The 20,058-nt window shown below is 56.6% G+C and overlaps 1 protein-coding gene across 1 annotated transcript in view; it reads left to right on the forward strand.

Moving 5' to 3' along the window:
* Window positions 1-475: 475 nt before the first annotated feature.
* The window catches only part of SLC16A2 (solute carrier family 16 member 2), a 40,960-nt gene continuing 21,377 nt past the window's right edge, over window positions 476-20,058 (forward strand). Inside the window, exon 1 of the mRNA XM_063170321.1 lies at window positions 476-839. Coding sequence (XP_063026391.1) covers window positions 476-839 — 364 coding nt within the window. The remainder of the gene's footprint in view (window positions 840-20,058) is intronic.

Genomic DNA, 20,058 nt, shown 5'->3' on the forward strand with positions numbered 1-20,058 from the left:
GGGCTCCGCTGCGGGCCAGAGGGAGCGGCAGCATCCCCGCCGGGCCGGGCGAGCCCCGGGATGTCCCGCATGGGGGCACCGTGCGGGGCCGGGGGGCGCCGGCGGCTCCCCCACCGCTCCCCCACCGCTCCGCACCGCTGCCCGGCGCCCCCCAGCCTCCTCGGGCCCCGCGGGGGCGGCGCTGGCGGGGGCCCGCCCCGGGCCGGGCCCGCCGCAGGATGCGGCGCTGGCGGGGGCGGGCGGCGCTCGGCGGGCGATGCGGGGCCGCGGCCGGGCCCGGGGCCGCCTTTGAGCGCCGCGGGGGGACGGGAGGGGGGCGCGGGCGGGCGGGCGGCCCCCGCCGCAGGTAGGGACGCGGGGGCCGAGCGGCGCGATGGAGGAGGAGGAGGAGGATGGAGGCGGCGGAGGGGAGGCGGGGAGTGAGGCTGCGGCAGGAGGGGGCGGGCGGGGGGGCCGGCCGGGGGGGGCGGCGGGCATGTGGGACCGGCTGCGGGGCAGTCGGGCGGCGGGCGGCGGCCGGAGCGCGGCCGCGATGGCGCAACGCGACGAGAAGGTGCCGGCGGCGGCGGCGGGCGAGAGCGAGCCCGGGGCCGGGGCCGGGGCTGGGGCCGGGGATGGGGCCGGAGCTGGGGCCGGGGCCGCGGCCGAGCGGGGACAGAGCGGGGCCGCCGCGCCCTTCCAGCCCCCCGAGGGCGGCTTCGGCTGGGTGGTGGTCTTCGCCGCCGCCTGGTGCAACGGCTCCATCTTCGGCATCCACAACTCCTTCGGGATCCTCTACATGATGCTGCAGAGCGACCTGGGCGAAGGGGAGAAGGATCCGGCGCTAGAGTTTAAAACAGGTATGGGCTCCGCGGCCCCTTCCCGGCCGGGCAGTGCGTGCGGGGGTGCCCGAGCGGAGCGGGGACGCCCCAGCCGAGCGGGGAAAGGTGCGGCGGCGCGGCCGGAGCTGGAAGCTCCTTCTCGGCTGTGTGGAACCTCGATTGCTCCCTGCCCCCTCTATCCTCGTAGCCGTGGCTATATTTATCTCCGACAGCATCATGTGTTTCTGAGCTCCGATGTACTCAATTAAAAGTAATTCGGCTGAAAACACGCCCTTAGCTTGTCCTGCCGGTGTGTCTTGGGGTAAAGCAGAGCTGCGCTGGTGAATCAGCTGCTGGGTGTGAGCCACCCCCTCTAGTTTTCTTTATTATTGTTCCATTTTTATGGGTTTTTCAAGCCGCCTTGTTGGCCGGGGTGGCTCCGGGAGAGCATCTGCCCGGCTGCCGCGCTCCCCCGAGCCGTGTCCATTCAGTGTCACGGCCGGCACCGGGCAGGGCTGGCAGCGCCACCTGCGCGGTCACTCCGAGGGCAGCGCGGGGGCTCCAGCGCTGCACATCCCTGAAAAGCAGGATCCATGGGCTGCGCCCAGCTGGGTGTTTTGGTAGGACCGACAGGCCCGGCCACGGTGCAGATTGGGTAGGGTTAATATGGAAAAAAGGGATGTTCCTTGCTGCCAAGACCCTGCTGTTGAAGTAGGCTTGGCAGAGGGACACCAGGCTGCCGGCGTGGTGGTCCCAGCTGGACACCCGTGTAGGGAGGCCCAGCCTTGTCCAGGTCCTGCTGTCCCCTTGGATGATCACATCCATCCTTGTGATGGACACGTGTGGCCCTCCTTGCTTATCGGCCAGGTGGAGACGGGCACTGGATGCTGAGGGGACCTGCCTGTGATGCTGCCCTGGCCCTGGGTGGGACAGGAGCCAGGAGCGTGCTGGGTGCCAGGGCTGTGTGAGCACCTCAGAGCCCGTTTGGGGACCAGCGCTGCCCGCGCTCCCTCCCTGGGCTGGCGCACCGCCGGCGAGCGCGGCGGGGAGCGCGCCAGGATGAAATTCATTACGGGATCCACCACGTGTAGAGTCCCAAATTAACTCCCTGGTACTCTTACCAGGGAAACGATGGGACCGTGTAATTACGGGCACTAACGGAGCGCCACAGCGAGCTGCGGACGTGTGGCCAGCTGTAATTAGGGTGATTGATGGGCTGGGAGTGTGTGTGTGTGTTGTGTGTGTGTGCATGTGATGCCCAGGAAGCTCATAGTGTAGCTCTGTGTTTCCTGCTGCCTGTGATTGTATCTAGAAAGCCTAAGGCAGGGCTCTAGAGGTAGAAGCGGTAACAAAAGAAATTAAATACTGCAAGTTCTGGTGGTTTAAAGGCTCTGTGCCCAAGACATAGGTTGTAGGAGTCAGCATCTGCCTCTTGCTCCTGCCATCTATTTATTTAAGGCTATGACCGCACAGAGGCCTCGGAACAGAAAGGCGTGTGGGTGTGCGAGGTGAACCCGGGCTGGGTAATTAAATTGCCTGGCTGAGGAATATCTGCATTTGGTCTGGGCGCTTAATGAAGAGGCCATTAATGACTGAGGTCGTGGTGGTGCCGTGGTGGATCCATGTGCGGCACCTCCGGGGCTGCAGCTGCTGGGGCTGGGGCTGAGGGCAGCGGGGTGCAGCCCGGAGCCCCCTCCAGCCCTTCCTCCCTCGCTCCCAGCCCTCCCCGCTCTGCATTGCATAATTTCCCCGCGGCGCTCGTTTGCGTGCAAACATAATCAGGAAAATATCGTAGCTCCTTTCCAAGCGCTAAGTGATGTGGCCTTCCTGAAAAGACCGGTGCTGTCTGTTTGTCCTGCAGCGTCGCTCTGGGCCCGCCAGCTGCAGGCAGCAGCCGGACCCCAGGGCGCCCCTCATCCCCATCCAACAGGGAGCAGGTTGGGAGGACGCGGATCCGCTCTCCGCTCCAGCAGCACATCCAGTATGGCTGTGGGCACGGCTCAGCCTTTTGTCTGCGCTCTCAAACCTCCTCCAGCTCTCAGGGAGGTGGGTTTCTATCAAACAGGGGGTTTAGAGGCAAAATGGGGAGAAATGCTGTCAGCTGGTCAGGCATCCCTTTAAAAATAGGGTTCTGTTTATGCTGAACGGGTGCTAGTCGGCACTAAACAATAGCCGCCCCGGCTATAATTATCAAGGTTTATTTCTTGTTTGCATTGGTCACGTTTTCTCGCGTTTGATCTTGAGAAGCGCAGGATCCGTGGAGTTCAGGTCTGGGGTCAGGCTTTGAAAACAAACCCCGTGGCAGCAATGCATCGAATGCATAGGCTGCTGTCTTTAAAGAAATATACTGTGCTGCCTATGTCAACAAGCACGGCGGGCTGGGGCGGGCGGTGCTGCGCCCACCGCGTGCCCCTGCCCGCGGGACGCCAGAGGGGCCTCGGCGAAGCCAGAGCTCTGTGCTCTGCCTTTGTTTTCTTGAGGGGGGAGCGGAGGAATGCTGGGACCGGAATAAAATAAATAATATACATGTGAGCACTCGGCCAGGGGAAAAAAAAAATGCAGCTTTGCTGGAGAGGTGTTGAGTGATGCTTGAGGGTGTTTGTGGGAGACGAGCGAGCGGTGACGTTTGCCTCCGGTTGTGCAGGGCTCGTTCTGGTGCTTTGGGATCCACGGATCTGTGCCTGTCCCAGTGCTGGTCCCACAGCGGGGGCTGACACTGAAACAAGGGCCAGATGAGACAGCCCAGCACCCTCATCTTCCTCAGCTCCAGAGTGGCAGCGCAGTCCTGGTGAGCATTGGCTGGGTGTGAACCTTCTCAGTATCTGCTCTGCCTCTGCTGGGATGTGCCACAGCCTTGGAAAGGGGACCACAAAGTGACCTTGTCCCTGAGCAGGGCTTGCCCCAGCCAAGGAGCCACCTGAGGGTCCTAGAGGGAGCTCCAGCTATCTGGGCAGAGCCAGGAGGGTGACATTTCTTGGTGCTTCTTGTTCCTCCAAGCACATCCTTGGTGCTTCTTACTCCTCCAAGCACATCCTTGGTGCTTCTTGTTCCTCCAAGCACATCCTTGTGCCATACCCGAGGTCTGGAAAGCCTCAGTGGATCAGCCTGCAGAGGCACACAGATTTTAGTTTGTTTGTTTTTTTTTTTTTTAAAGGTATATTTATCTTTTTCTTCTCCCTCCTCTGCTTTGTGTCAATATCCCAGGTATAGATTAACTCTCTTCGCTTAATATTTAATGTTTTGGGGCCTGGAAATGGAACTGAAAGCTTTTGGAGAGATGGCCTGAGGAGCTGGTTGGGTTTGGCTGCAGCTGCTCTGAGTGAATCTCTGTGTCCATCAGCATCCTCTGTTCTGTGTGCAAGAACTTGGGGAACAGCTTCCCCCCTTTATCCCAGTTCCAGACAGGGAGCAGGGGCTGCTGGAGCTCCCTGTGCTTAGGGAGGCTGGAATGGAGAATGGACCACAGCCCCTGAGTGACCAGATCCTGAGGCCAAGGCAGGGCTATGTCACCTTTATTCCTGAATCCCCAGCTCTTTTGCTGGGGGATTTCTCTGTGCTGGTTTCACATCCTTAGGACAGGTGAGCACAGGTGGAAAAGGCCGGTTTTACTCCATGAAGGTTTGGTAAGAAAGAACAAGGGGAGGTGTTTTTTTGAAAATAAAGCATTGCAGTGCTAACAGTCGTATGAAAGAGGGGGAGGAGAAGCCCTGCGCTCCTCTCTGGGCTGAAGAAGATTCTGTGGGTGGGTGAGCGTGGCTGGAGCTTTAGGAGCTGGGAACAGAAATCCCAATTTTGTAAATTGCAGAGTGCTTTGGGTTGGAAGGGACCTTAAAAATCACAACATTCCAACCTCTTTCCATGGGCAGGGACACCTTCCACTGTCCCAGGCTGCTCCAAGCCCCAGTGTCCAGCCTGGCCTTGGGCACTGCCAGGGATCCAGGGGCAGCCCCAGCTGCTCTGGGCACCTGTGCCAGGGCCTGCCCACCCTGCCAGGGAACAATTCCTCATGCCCAATATCCCATCCATCCCTGCCCTCTGGCAGTGGGAGCCATTCCTGTGTCCTGTCTCTGTCCAGCTCCCTTGAAACCCCTTTAGAGAAGGGGCAGAATCTCCTCCCTCAAGCTGTTGGCCACATTGCTTTGATTGCAAGAGGTAATCCTTGGAAATGATCCCATCTAAATCGGGATGATGCGGTCATTGTCCATTTGGCCTTTTGGAGGCTCCCATCTCCTGAAGGTGACACTGTGGTTGTCACCTTCTTACCCAAACCTGCAGGATTTGGAGCTGTTACCAATTACCAGGGTGCTGTTCTGGCCCCATTTCTCAGCTTTGTTGGCCAAGGGTGCTGTGGAGCTCAGCATTCCTGGGGCCTTTCCCGTGTCCATCCGGGCTCCCAACCCTCCTCTCACCCCACGGAGGGATGCACTGACATGAGCAATATTTATGTAGCCCAGATGGGGATGTAAATCCAGCAAAAAGAGATAAAAAAGACGTTTTTATTACCTTGCCCTGCAAGGTGGGGAGTACAAAGGGCAGCACAGATTTGCTGGGGGTTTCTCATGGTGGGATGCCGGCACCAGGCTGTGCCCCAGCCTCTGTTTTGGGAGCTGGAGTTTGTGACTGCAGGGAAGCAGGGGGGAGTTTCGGAGGAACTGGGGTTTTGCCTGAGCTGATTGCAAGGTGCTGTGTGAGATAAAGCAGCCTGAAAAGCAAACAAAGCCCAGTCATGTTGTTAAACCTGGTTCTTGGGGCTGTCGGGAGCGATTAAGGTTATTAGGAGGCCGGAGTGCTGTTTCTAAGGGAGGTTCTTGTTTTTCAAGACTGCAGGGGCCCTCTCAGTCAGCACATTTGCCATTTTAGTGGTTTTTAATTTACTTTTAAGTGTCCTCCACCAGCCAGCCAAGAAGATGTGAGGCTGTGTTTCCTGGTGGCCATTGTCCTCGGGTGGTGGCAGCTGCTGTGACCTGGCTGTGGCCCATGGAGAAGTGGGACATGGAGCTGTGCAGTTGGCTTGGAGTTTTTTGGTCCTTTTAGTTGCAACTAAATGAGCAAAACCACCTCCACTTTGTGGGGTTTGGACCATAGGTTAAATTTTGAAGGTGCTGAGTTGCAAACCCATCACTGAGGCAGGGCTGGGAGCAGGAGGAGGATGAGGAGGAGGAGGAGGGATTGGAGGGTGAAGGGGTTCGCAGGGCAATTCACAGGGCTGGGATGGATGGTGGCACCAAGTGACAATGGGGTGTGATGCAGAGCAAGGCAAAGGAACCACTTAATTTCCTGTTTTGGGGAGAAACCCACAAGTTTGACAAGTTACCCTTTAATTTCCTTATAACCCCTCAGCAGCTGGAAGCTGCCCATCAGCCAGGGTGGTTCTCATCCATCTTAAACCAGACGTAACCAAACCCCAGAGCTGGGAGGTGCTGCTGACCTCTCTGGCAGTGCCCAGGGGCTGGCTGGGCATGGCTCAGGTGGGCATTGTCACCTGCCCTGGTGACAGCCCCTCTGGCTCTCTCCCTGCTTATCCAGAGTCTCCAGACACATCTGTCCCAGGGATAAGGCAGCACTGTCAATCACCCCATCCCACCAGTATCAGTCTTCCAAAAGATCTGGTGGTGTGATGGGGACCGCCAGGATCAGTGGATGTGGAGCTGAATTCCCTGTAGGGCAGTTTGGGGAAGGAGGAATCACCTGGGTTTGGGGAAGGAGGAATTACCTGGGTTTGGACAACGAGGAATTACCTGGGTTTGGGGAAGGAGGAAACATCTGGGTTTGGGGAAGGAGGAATCACCTGGGTTTGGGGAAGGAGGAATCACCTGGGTTTCACCTCCCAGGGCTGATTTTTGTTCCCCATGGTGTGCACGGGGGAAATTCCCTGGGGGGCAGCAATCCAGCCCTGCTCCTCCGTGCTGACAGGGAGGTGACCCCAGTGGGACAGTGGCACTGCTGCTGTGCCTGGCAGGATTTGGCACCACCTGGATACGAGCCCAGAGCAGCCTCTTGCTGCTTTATCCCACTCACTCCTGAGGACCTCAGCCACTGTGGCACATGCCATGGCCAGATGAGGCGACACGTGGCTGTTGGGGACATCAGCAGTGTTTGAGTTGATGCCACGGGCACTTCCAAAGCTGTGCCCCCTCTCTGGAATCAAATGAGGCTCTACAATCAGGGAATACTTTCAAAAAGGCCTCTAAGACCACTGAGTCCAACCCTACTGGTGTTCTGCCCACTGCTGGCTGCTGGCTGGGTGCCATAGGGAATTTTCTGGCACGTCCCCAAACACCTCGTTCTCTCCCACTCACTTTTTTGGAATGATCACCCTTCAGGGGCTTCTTATGAGCGGGTCAGAGCATGGAGGAGGTGCCAGAATTTCCCAGCTGAGACAGAGGCCACACACCCACACCTTGCAGCCAGTGCTTTCCCTGAGGAATCACTTTTCCCCGGATCTCCACAACCTCGAGCCTGTGCATCCCATGGCATCACCATGGCAATGGGCAGCAGGAGGACTGGACACCAGTGCAGCACGTGTGCCAATGTGCTGTGCAGGGATTTGTTGGGTTTTCCCTTCCTCTTCCTCGAAGGATAGATTATCCCCTATTGCCAGGGAAGGAGATGCTGCCCTTTGGCGTGCAGCCCTGCGGACAAAGGGCTGGTGGGGAGGCGTGTGCCAGGCCGGCCGTGCCCGGGGGCCGTGTCCGTCTGTCCCGCCGGGCGGTGCCGTGCCCGGAGCGCTCGCTTCTGCCTCGGGGCGCATCCAGCCCGAGACAGTTGGGGCGGTTGCAAAACCCACATGACGTGCGCTGGGAATTGCTGCAACACGCTCGCAGGCCGAGCCATCCCAGCCTCTCCCGGCACCTCGCACAACAGGTCCTGCCAGCTCGGGGCCGCGGCGCTGCCCGCACAGCCTGCCCTGCGCACCCTGCCCTGCACACCCTGCCCTGCACACCCTGCCCTGCACACCCTGCCCTGCACACCCTGCCGTGCCCTGCCCGCACACCCTGCCCTGCACACCCTGCCCTGCACACCCTGCCCTGCACACCCTGCCGTGCCCTGCCCGCACACCCTGCCCGCACACCCTGCCCGCACACCCTGCCGTGCCCCGCACACCCTGCCCTGCCCCGCACACCCTGCCCTGCCCTGCACACCCTGCCCCGCACACCCTGCCCTGCCCGCACAGCCTGCCCTGCACACCCTGCCCTGCACACCCTGCCCGCACACCCTGCCCTGCACACCCTGCCCGCACACCCTGCCCTGCACACTCTGCCCTGCACACCCTGCCCTGCCGTGCCCGCACACCCTGCCCTGCACACCCTGCCCTGCCGTGCCCGCACACCCTGCCCTGCACACCCTGCCGTGCCCTGCACACCCTGCCCGCACACCCTGCCGTGCCCTGCACACCCTGCCCTGCACACCCTGCCCGCACACCCTGCCGTGCCCTGCACACCCTGCCCTGCACACCCTGCCGTGCCCTGCACACCCTGTCCGCACAGCCTGCCCTGCACACCCTGCCCGCACACCCTGCCCTGCACACCCTGCCCTGCACACCCTGCCCTGCCCCGCACACCCTGCCGTGCCCTGCCCGCACACCCTGCCCGCACACCCTGCCCTGCACACCCTGCCCGCACACCCTGCCCTGCACACCCTGCCCGCACACCCTGCCCGCACACCCTGCCCTGCACACCCTGCCCGCACACCCTGCCCTGCACACCCTGCCCTGCCCTGCACACCCTGCCCTGCACACCCTGCCCTGCACACCCTGCCCTGCACACCCTGCCCTGCCCGCACACCCTGCCCGCACACCCTGCCGTGCCTGCACACCCTGCCCGCACACCCTGCCCTGCACACCCTGCCCTGCCCTGCACACCCTGCCCCGCACACCCTGCCCCGCACACCCTGCCCGCACACCCTGCCGTGCCTGCACACCCTGCCCTCCCCGCCCTGCGGCCGCTGCCCCGGCTCCCTCTCCCTGCAGCTCATTGCAGCCCCGAGACACGGCAGAAGTCTCTTCTTCAGGCCGCACTGTTAGCGTTGAAATGCTTTATTTTGTCAAAAAAACCAGCCTTGTTCTTTCTTACCAAGCCTTCATTACAATGCTGGAGTAAAAACCGGCCTTTTCCACCTGTGCTCACCTGTCCTGAGGATGTGAAACCAGCACAGAGAAATCCCCCAGCAAAAGAGCTGGGGATTCAGGAATAAAGGTGACATCAGCCCTGCCTTGGCCTCCGGATCTGGTCACTCAGGGGCTGTGGTCCATTCTCCATTCCAGCCTCCCTAAGCACAGGGAGCTCCAGCAGCCCCTGCTCCCTGTCTGTTTCAGCTCGTGTGTTCGAAGAATGAGTCTGAGTTCTTCAGTTTTCGCTCTCAGAGTTGTTGATTGTATCTTATCTATAAAAATTTTTCCCCTGCCCTGCTGAGGTCAGCTCAGCAGGACAGACAGTGACACTCTGCCTGCCCCCGGGGTGGTGTTACCTCTTTATACTACAAACGGTGTATACAATGTTTACAGTTACTTTCCAATACCTATCACCTATGTTAGTGAGCTTCTACTCTGAACCAATCCTAAAGTGCCAAGATCACAGCAGAAGATGGAGGTAGAGAAGAAGAAGGAGAAAGGCTGGACACACCCCAGTCCCTCCATCTTGTCCCCAAAACCCCTATTCTAAAAACCCCAAAATCTACTTTTTCACCTAGTGATAATTTTATTATCACACTACTTAAACTTCTGTGGCTTTCAGATCTTCATACAAAGCTGCCAATTTGCTCCACGAGTCATAATCAAACCCCCAGGTGTTCTGGGCTGTGTGCCAGGGTCTCTGAGCCCCTCTGGACACCCAGAGGGATGTGCTGAGTTCTGACATCCCTGGGTACAGCCTGGGGCAGGGTGGCACTGCCTTGCATTCCACCCACACGTTTACTGCGTTTTCCCCCGCCCTGACCCTTTTAGGTGTAGATCCCTGAGAAATTACCTGGTGCTCGAGCTTGCCCCGTGTCCCCAGCACATCCTTCGAGAGCTGGAGCGGGGTGAAACACAGGGAAAAACCTCGGGAAGAGCTGCCCGGTTGTCAGAACCCAGAACATCCCTCTGCTGTCCAGGATGGCCAGGACCCCTGCCAGGGGGCTCAGAGACCCTGGCACAGAGCCCAGAACACCTGTGTGCGTTTGATTATGACCTGTGGAGCAAATTGCCCACCTTAGATGAAGGTCAGCAAGCCACAACAGTTTAGGTAGGATAACAGTGAAGTTATCACGGGGTGGAAAAGTAGATTTGGGGGTTTTTGGTATGGGGGTTCAGGGGGCAAGGTGGAGGGATCTGGGTGTGTCCAGCCTTTCTCCTTCTTCTTCTTGGCCTCCATCTTCTGCTGTGATGGTGGCACTTTTGGATTGGTCTAGAGCAGAAGCTCACTGTCTAACATAGGTGATAGGTATTGGGAAGTAATTGTAAATATTGTACATGCAATTTTTAGTATAAATACATAACACTGCCCTGGGACAGGCAGAGTGCCTTGGACTGTCTTGCTGAGCTGACCTCGGCAGGGCAGGAGAAAATTTTTTACAGATAAGATACAATAAACAACCTTGAGAGTGAGAAATGAAGAGCCCTGACTCCTTCAAGCGCTGGGCTGGGAAAAGAGACTTTGGAGCTCTTCTTGGGGTTTTTTGGCTCTGATTTGGCAGCTCCTGATGGGTTTTGCTTGCTTTGCTGAGGCTGGGTTGGCAGGGCTTTGAGGGAGCTGGTCCAGTGAAGGTGTCCCTGCTCGTGGCGCTGGGGTGGCACGTGGATCCTTGCAGGGCCTTCAGCCCAAGCAGTTCCAGCCTTCCCTGCAGAGCAGCTGCCTCTCGGGGCTGGCAGCCCCAGCTCTGCAGGGCCCGGGCTCTCCCTGCATGGGCTGACTTGTTGGGCTTTGCCGCGGGCAAACACCGGGGCCCTGCTCAAGGAGGAGAAACAAGCCTACCACAGAGCCTGCAGCCAGAACCTGCTCTGAGCACCCACCCAGCACGCCCTCCTGGGCACCACCCGAGCTGGGGACCCCCGGCCACCCTGCCCAGTGCCATCCCCAAGGCCCTTTGCTTGGTCGTCTCACACCAGGCACCAAAACAAAGCTGTTGATTCAAGATCTTGGCCTCAATTTGTCTGCCTGGAGATCCTGTGTGTAAAAGGGAGGTAAAATCCTTCCCCCTTGGGGGGATGTGGGTGTGTGCCAGGGAGCCAGAGGGGGTTTTTGGGCAAAACCTGTGCAAAGCAGGGGGAGCTCAGTGAGGAGGGAATAAACCTGGAGCCCAGTGAGGTGGGAATCACATCTGATGGCAGCTCCTTCAGCGAGGATTGTGCCTCCCGTGCTCCGTCTGATTCGAGTCTGATGGAAAAGCATCATCTGTGATTAAAGATTGACGGTAATTACATAATGGGTATGCACCAGATGATGCCCAGACAAGCTCCCTCCTGGGATTTCCCAACTTTTGGAGTGTTTGCAATCATCCTAAAGAGCTTCCTTCTACCAAGGAAGGTGGGGGGGGGGGGTGGTGGTAATTATTGATTTTACAGCAGCACCCAGCGCAAGGCTCAGCAGTGGTCACCAGAGCCAGGCTGTGGCTGCCCTGCCTGCCCTGATAGCTCTGGGGCATGGTCAGGTACAATAAATACATCCCCTCAGCCTTGCAATGGCAATAAAAGCATAATAAAATAAAAGAGAACAAAAAAAATCAGGGAGCAAAGCTGCTTTTTGGGTGTGCTGGCAAGAGCAGAGCGGCTGCAGCCGTGTGCTTGTGCTGTGACCGGTGACGAAAAGGCAACGTCAGGATGTTCTTGATGGTGGGCCAGCTATTAATCCGTGTGTTTGAGCAAAACCCAGCTTGTTTCTTAAGATTTGTGGGAGTGGGGACAGCTGGGGGTGTGGGGAGCTTGTCTGGGATTAAACCTGCCTGAGAGCCAAGCACGCCAAGCTCGCCAGCCCGGGGAGAGCTTAATTAAAGTCAACGGAGAAACGTTTCCAAGAAAATAATCCAGGGTTTCTAAACGGGATATTTTCATTCTGGGCCCAGAACGTCTCCTTTTCCCTCTTCGGTGTCAGCTTTAATAAAACAAAATAAGATCTCCAAGAAAAACAAATTGGAGCTCTTAAAAGGCGCTGGGGAGATAAAAATCAGTAACAGTGTTGCTGGTAACACCTTGGGTTATTAAAAGGGAAGGAATGCTAACGATGCAGATCGCCTCGGCCTTTCTTGTGGTTGCTGCCTGCCCACCCTGCCAGGGGGGCACGGGCACGGTGCCCCTGGTCCCTGCCCTGGGCTGGGCTGAGGGCACGGAGCTTTGCCCCTCGCTGGCCAGGGGATGGGGCGCGTGTGGGAAGTGCTCACAGGGAGGATTCTGGAGTTTTCTTTCCCGAGGTTCTGGTGGCAGCTCCCAGGGTCAGGGGTGGTGTTGAGGGCAAGAAGTGAAGAGCTTGGGAGAATGGCAAGGAGCAGGTTTTAGGGGAGGACAGACTTTAAAACAGCTGAGATCAGGGCTGGTGATGTCGGGGCTCCTGCAACCCCTAGCAGATGGTGTGAAACTATTTATCAAAGAGCCTCAACGTTATTCGACCATCAACATCCTCTCCAATCTTATTCATCACAACCCCAATACCAGCCTTACTCCTCATGTTCTCAGTCTGAACCCCACTGCCCCTTTCCATTTTCCTTAGCAGACCTCAGCCTAGGCCTACTCTTCCTGTTAAATAAAACAAAATGAGCCCATCCGAGCTCCTGTAGAGGTGATGAACATGTGAATGGAAACGGCAGCTTGGGCTTTTTACAGCCTGAGAGCAGCTGGGTGTGGCTTTGCCCCTCATGCCAAGGCTGGGAACCTGGGGTCACTCACTCGAAATGTCCCAGTCCCAGAGGTGCAGCTGGGCCCCACACTGAGGGATGGTCTCACAGTGCCCTGTCCCTGTCAGGCTCTCCCAGCTCCCGGCCTCCTGCTGCTCCCCAGGATGCTACAGCAGGGATGGGAAAGGCTGGGGGAGTCCCTGGGGATGTGGTTTGGTCCCTCCACCCTCTGCTTCTGCCTCCCCACAGCCAGAGAGGCTCAGAGCTGTGCTCCCATCCTGGCCAGGGCTGAGGATGCCAGTGGGGCAGGGCACAGGCACAGGGGCTGATGCTGCTGGATGTCCTGTCTGTCCATCTGTCCAGGAGAATCCTTTCAGACAGGGTGGCTTTAAAAGACCCAGGGTGATGAATTCAAGGCCAGCTCCTGCTCTGCTGCTGTGCCCAGCAGCATCAGATAAGGCAATTACAGCTTTATCACTTAATTGCAGAGTGTAATAATAGGAGTGGTATCAGGACAGGCCGTTGCCAAGGAGGGAATATCGGTGGTGTTGGGTTTTATATTTGTTTTTTCAATATAAACTCATTGGAGCCTCAGTACTGCTGAGGTCTTGTTTGAGCTGTTTGTGAGGCTCCTCTTGCCTGTTCCCCACCATTCCCCAAGCCAGGGGAAAATTCAGCATTATAATAAAAGCTGTGCTGACTGTCCTGATGGCAGGGCAGCTTCTCCAGAGTGGGTGAGAACCCAGCCTGGGAGGGGAAGGGGTGAGGACTGACAGGGATGTTGTCAGCAGCTTTGAGGACAGCTTTTCCCTTGCACCTTGGCAATGAGATTTCCACCCCTTGCAGGTTTTTCCTGTCCTGCTCAGCAGGTGTGGGGTGCACACTCAGGGCATGGGGCTGATTCTGGGGGTCTGGATGCCCTTGGGAGGGACAGCTGGGAATGAATCCTAGTGAATCCTAATAAATCCCTTTGCACCAGGCTTTTCCACTGTCAGTGTCACATGCAAAATGCTCCATCACCGCCCTGGAACCCAGATGGGAAAATGAAAATTTTATATTTGGCAACTCTTCCCCAGCCTGCTGGGGTGGTGTGGGAGAGGTGAGAGACGTTGGCTGCCATACCCAGAGCTCTGCTTGTCTCTGACTCACGTGGTCCCATTTTCCACCCTCCCTGTAGAGCCATCGAGCAGGCTGAGCACTCCCAGGGCAGGATTTGGGGCATTTCCCCACCCAAACTGGCCTGGCTGGTGCTTTTCTGCCTTGAAATTGGGGTTTTTCATGACCCAGGGTGGGTTTCTCACCAAGAACTGAAGTTTTGCCTTGTCCTGATGTCTGTAGGGTCAGGTGGTAAAAACTCAGGTGATCTGGGGGCAAGGGATGGTGTCAGAGGCTTTTAACTGGGACAGCTGAAACTCCCTTGGGATCTGCATTTTAGGAGAGGACCTTTATTAAGGTAGATTCATATAAAATCCAATGTGTTGCCCAAAGATAAGAAATCATGGCAGGTTTTTTTAAAGCTGTTAAACTCTGCCCTGCTTCAGTTCATCAAGCAAAGCATGAACCAAAGAGCCCCGAGAGGAGGCACTTCAGGTCCTGCTGTGACCCCTGTGCCTGGCTGTTAACTCCTGCTGCCCCATCCTAATCCCCATCTGCAGATAAGATTAGCCCCAGCCTGGCTTGCAGAGCTCCTGTGCTTCCCTTGGGACAGCATCCTCCCAAGCCCAGGGTTCCCAGCCCCACCATCTGCAGCCTCCCCCCCCCAGCACAGTTTGTGTTCCACTGACCTCATAAACAAAAATGACGCAGAACAAAACCCCACAAAAAACAATTTTTACAGCAGGCTGAGTTTTCCTACTCCACAGAGGCGGTTGTTTAGATTTTTATTGCCGGATGAAGAAGGAGGACAGAGATAAAAAACAACCCTAAAAGCTGCTGGGGAGATGATGCAAGGCAGAGCAGCGTGGAGAGCGATGTCTCTGAGGGCTTTCATGTTTCCTCTGCTTCCCAGTCAGGACTCAGCTATTGCAAAATGCCAGGCTGGCTGCAGCCCCTGCCACGTGCTGACACTTTCTGAGCAGATAACTCTGCTTTATCACCCTCCTGAGTGCTGGAGATGGGCAGGGTGATGGAGAAGCAGGATATGGGGCTGCTGTGAAAGCAGCAGGTTCCTGGCTGGGTTCCCCGTTAGTCAGGGTGAGGAGTCGATCTCCTTTGCCATTTTCTTATGAATGAATCAGTTTTGGCTGGGCCTGATGGTCAGACTGGTTCCACGAGGAGCAGCTGGTATCAGTCTCATCAGCAGAGACACAAACCAGCCTCTCCCTGGCCCTGCGGGCTCCTGTGATCCCGACAGGCCTGGGGCTGACAGGGCTCAGCTCCATCACCCCCTTCCCTCCCTGCTCTGGGTCTCTCCTGGCTCCTGGGCACGCTGAAGCTTCAGGGACACTCCAGAACCAGGGTGGAGGCACCCAGGGCCCTGCACCACGAGCCTGCTGCTCTCCAGGTGCATCACTGCTGCACCAGGGGGGTTTCAGGGGACACTTTCAGCTCTACGTTGCCCATGGTTGCTGTTCCAGTCCTTGGCCAGTGGAAAATTCTTGACATTCTGCCACAGCTTCAGCTGGAGCAGCTGGGATTTGGGATTTTGGGGCACAGGGGCAGTGCGGATGTGTGGCTGCCTCTGCTCAGCCCTGTTGTGAGGATCTGCCATGGTGTCACTGCTGTTCCCCTCATTGTTGGCGCCCAGCAGCCCTGTCCATAATGCCACCCCACAGGTGTGTGCCAGCTCCCCTGGGCAGGGATTTCTGTGTGCCAGGGCCACTACAGAGGCTGAGGAACCTGATGGTGCCTCAGGAGCAGCATCCCTGTCCCTGGTGCTGTCACCCTGGGCTGGTGTCCTCCAGCACATCCCCACGGATCCCTGTACACGGCTTGGACCCACCCACGCTTGGGGCTTTGCATTCCAGGCTGGAATGGCCCCTCACACCCCTCCATACCCCAAAATCCTGGCAGGCTCAGCTCCACACTGCTGAACCCTCTCAGTCCTGCTGTTCCCTGAGCACAGTTGGGTGCAGGGGGAGCTCAGGCAGCTGAGAACAGGACTGGGGGCTGTGGGGTGTGCTCCCTCCAGCAATCCCACCCTTGGCACCTGTAGGACAGGAGGAGGTTTGTAGGGACAGGGGTAATTTGTAGGTTTTGATTCCCACCCCCACCCCAAAAATCCATATTTCCATGGAGAGGAAGAGGAAGATCCCTGCCCACAGAGATGGGATTCAAGGCTTTTAACCCTGACTGGCAGGACCAAACCTCCCCCAGTAACTGACAGAAGCCTTCATTAACCTGCCCTGTTGTTTATTCCCATTTCAAAGCCCTTGATGCAGCAAAAAGCGAAGGCTTTTCCTCAGGAAAGCACATTAATGTTTCACCTGCCTCCAGAGCCCTTTGCCACCGGGGCACCTGGAGTGCTTGGGGCTGTCCCCAGTTCCCCTCTCTCTGTTAAACATTGTGTGGCTCCAAGGGAGCCCAGCCTGTGGCTGTCGTGTGGGCTCCAGCCTCGGGGGCCTGGTTTTTAATTTATATGCAGATGTGAGTGTGTGCGTGGATCCACAGAGGGATATTTATGTCTGTGGATCACAGGCCCCTGTCCCAGGGAGCTGCAGGGCTCGGGGTGGGTTCCTGGGCTGGGGATGGGAAGCAGGGGCTCATCCTGCTGTGCCCCCCTTGCCTTGGCTGCGCCCCTGCCCCTCCTGCCTGCCGCCCCAAGGGCAGGGCTGGCCCTGCCCCAAAGCCACCCAGCGTCTGAAAAACTTTCAAATGAGAGCAGGTCAGCCAAAAGTGACAGCCCGTTGGCAAAGGGGTGGGACCTGCTTCTTGCTGAGCTAAAAAGTAAAAATAGTAATTAGATAAAATACACCTGGTTTTCACTTTCCTTTAGTGGTCAGATTTGCTTAATGACAGCTTGATCTATTTTTCTGAGATATCCAGTTGTTTTCAAATGTTGTCTTTAATGTAAGGAAGCTCCAAGAGATGAAAATCACATGGATATTTTCCCCTTCTCTTGCCCTCTGGGTGTCTGGTTCAGTGATGTGTTGTGATCTTTTTCCTGCTCCCTAGGCTCCAGGAGCACGATCCAAAGGTGCTGGGGCAGCATTCTGGCAAGAAATGATTTCCTGATGGCCATCAGGGGAAGGGCCCAGATGTTCCAGCACGGAGCTGTTTTGTCCCACAGACTCTGTGCCTGCCCCAGGGCTCTGCTCAGCCTGCTTAAAAACAGCTTTTCTTCATTTATTTCGGTTGTTAAAGCTATTCTCTCAGTGGAGGAGGCTCTCCAGTGTGGCCAGCATCACCTGGTGTCCCCTGTGCCACGGGAGAGGCCATGGAGGGAGGTGTTGCCTCCTCTGTGAGTGAACCCTGGGGGCAAAACAACTCAAAAATCCACCTGGCCCAGCCTGGGGAGGGGCCTCCCCTCAGAGAGCACCTGGAGCAGCCGCCTCGATTTTCCCTTTCATATTTCCAGCCCCCTGCATTGCTGGGTGTTGCTGCTGAGGTGGTTACAACACAAAGCAGAGCTTACAAGCAGTTTCAGGTGGCAACTTTTTATTATTGAACGTGGCTGACTTTTTATACACTTTTTATACACTTTTTATTTGGTTTTGCTTTTTTTTACTCTAACTATTGGTTACAAAAAGTCAACATAACACTATTAGTGAAAAGTTACAGTGACTTCAACTAACTTTCTAAAAATACTTTGTCTAGCTGCAAAGTTTTCTTATCTTTCTTCATTTTTTCGTTTCTTTCGGTCTCTTTAGTTACAGCTTTGGAGAGAGCTCCTTATTAGCTTTTTCTTCTTCTTGTTCCTTTAGCTAACAGGCTTGCTGTTAGCCCCTTTTACAGTTGGGTATTGGGCAGGCTTTGTTTTTGGGGAAATTTGGGCTGTGTTGGGTGGAAGCAAACAAGTAACATAACTGGAATATTTTGGTAATATTGGGGTGGGTGGCTCTGCCCAGGTGCCACAGGGGAGGAATCCCAGCCCTCTCCATTTCAGGGTTTTTGCTCCAGTGGGGCTGAGGCTGAGGTTGCCACAGAATTTTTTTGCTCTGGAGCTTGGAGGGCTCTGGGGGTGGCTCTGGAGATGATGCTGCAGGGCAAAACCAGCAGGGAAAAACACAGGGATGATTTCTTCCAGCCTTGCTGATCCTGGGGATGCCCCAGCCTTGGCTGATGGTGTTTGGGAGGTTTGGCTCTTCCCACACCATGCCCATGCCCACCTCGTAGGCAATAGAATCATGGAATATCCCAAGCTAGAAGGGATCCTCAAGGATGATCCAGTCCCACTCCTGTCCTGCACAGACACCCCAACAATCCCACCCTGGGCATCCCTGGTGCCCTGGAATGGTGTCCAAACCCTCCTGGAGCTCTGGCAGCCTTGGGCATTCCATTCCTTGGGCAGTGCCAGCACCCTCTGGGGGAAGAACCTTTCCTGATGTCCAACCTAAACCTGCCCTGACACAATTTCATGTCATCCCCATCCCCATCCACCACCCAATGGGAAAGGACTGGGCTGACTGGGAGACGTGGAGGAGAGGAGGGAGAATGTGCAGTGCTGAAACCTGGGCTGGGGCTGTTCCTGGTAGGGCACAGAAGGTGCATCCCTGCCTTCAGCTCCCTCAAAAGCTGCAAACCCAAGGTGATTAACCATGGTCATTAACGTGGTAATTAACCATGTTCTCTGTCCAGTGAGGGGCAGGGTGCAAAGGGAAGGTACAGATATATATATATATATATATATATGTATTAAACTCTGTGTAAAGTGAGAAAATACCTGTTGATGAGGCACTTGGGGACATGGTTCAGTGGTGGGCTGGGCAGTGCTGGGTTAGCAGTAGGACTCAATGGTTTCAGAGGGCTTTTCCAACCTAAACAACTCCATAATTCTATGGTTCCAAGACTGGACATGTCCACCAGCAGAAGGATTGGAGGAAAGGCTGTGCAGAAATCTGCCAGGTCTGGGAGAAGGCCACAGATGTCCTGCAGTGGCAATTATTTGTCTAAAACCAGTGCCTGGGCGGGTAAGGAGCTGTGGCCAGCTCTCCTGGGTTTGGTGTCCAGCCTGCTGGGACTCTGCCCTTAATGCTCAGGGCTGGCAAAGGGCTGGAAGTATTTTTCTTTCTGAGTATCCCTTAATTAGCTGAAAGGGAAGGCTGTCAAGTACCCAGCTGGGAAGGAAAAAGATCTTCGCGAGCCTGTGACCAGCACAACATTTCGCCTCCATTTATTTTCCCTGACTTCTTTGTTTTCTCCTTTGAAAAAAAAGGGTGTTTTTCTCTTTCCTTTCATTTAACTGCTATTTATTTGCTAGTAAGTGGAAGGAATTCAGCTGGGATCAGCCTGGCTCCTGCCAGGGCCTGGAGTTGAAAAGTTTCCATGGGGGAGATGTAAGAGCAGAGCAGGGGGGTTGTTTTGCAGCCGTCCCTGGGGCACGGCCAGCCAGGTTTCATGGCTTTAATTCTCCTTTTGTCACTGGGATGTTGACAAGTGCCCATGGGAGTTGTGGTGGGAGGAGCGTGGAGCTGGGCCGTAGGGTTTCTTCTTCTTCTCCTCGCTGTTAATGGGAAACAGAAGATGGCTTGGGAGAAATTTGGCAAAGAGGGAAACTTTTCTGTCTCTTCCAGCTTGGAAAAAAGTCTCCTTGCTCACCCCTGTCTCACCGCAGAGGGAGGAGGTTCCCAAACACAGCCCAGGAGGGGTTGGTGGGAGCGGGACAGGGGAGGCAGAAAGTGCCCAGTGATTTCACAAGGATGGAGCAGCCTTGGGCCACCAGATTTGTTTGGGAGTGGAGCCCAACCTGCCTCCCACTGGTGGCCAGGAGCCATCCCATCTTCTCCCCAAGGCATCAAGGGCTTGGGATGCCCCAGGTGAAGCAGCACTGGGGATTTTGGGGATCCTGTGTGTCAGGTGTGATGTCATGGAGATGGAGATGCAGTGGTGGATCAGTGCATGGATTCTGTGGCCGGCTGGGACATGAACCCCTGACCTTGGTGTGAAGAGCTCTGCTGGCTTTGCCCCTCATCCTGGATTGTGAGCCAGAGCTGCTTCACCATCTGCTCCGAGCTGGGCTGGCTGGGAGCCACCGCTCCACATCCCAGGGGATCACAGGGCTGGCCAGGCTGCTCCAGTGAGAGTCACAGCTCCACATCCCAGGGGATCACAGGGCTGGCCAGGCTGCTCCAGTGGGAGCCACAGCTCCACATCCCAGGGGATCACAGGGCTGGCCAGGCTGCTCCAGTGGGAGCCACAGCTCCACATCCCAGGGGATCACAGGGCTGGCCAGGCTGCTCCAGTGGGAGCCATGGCTCCATGTCCTGGTGGATCACAGGGCTGGCTGAGATGCTCTGGCTGGAAAAGCCATGGCAGCCAATCACATGGGGCAGCTGACAGGGCAGGGACTGCTCCCAGA

This window comes from Melospiza melodia, chromosome 16 (assembly GCF_035770615.1).
Source record: "Melospiza melodia melodia isolate bMelMel2 chromosome 16, bMelMel2.pri, whole genome shotgun sequence".
Lineage (NCBI taxonomy): Eukaryota > Metazoa > Chordata > Aves > Passeriformes > Passerellidae > Melospiza > Melospiza melodia.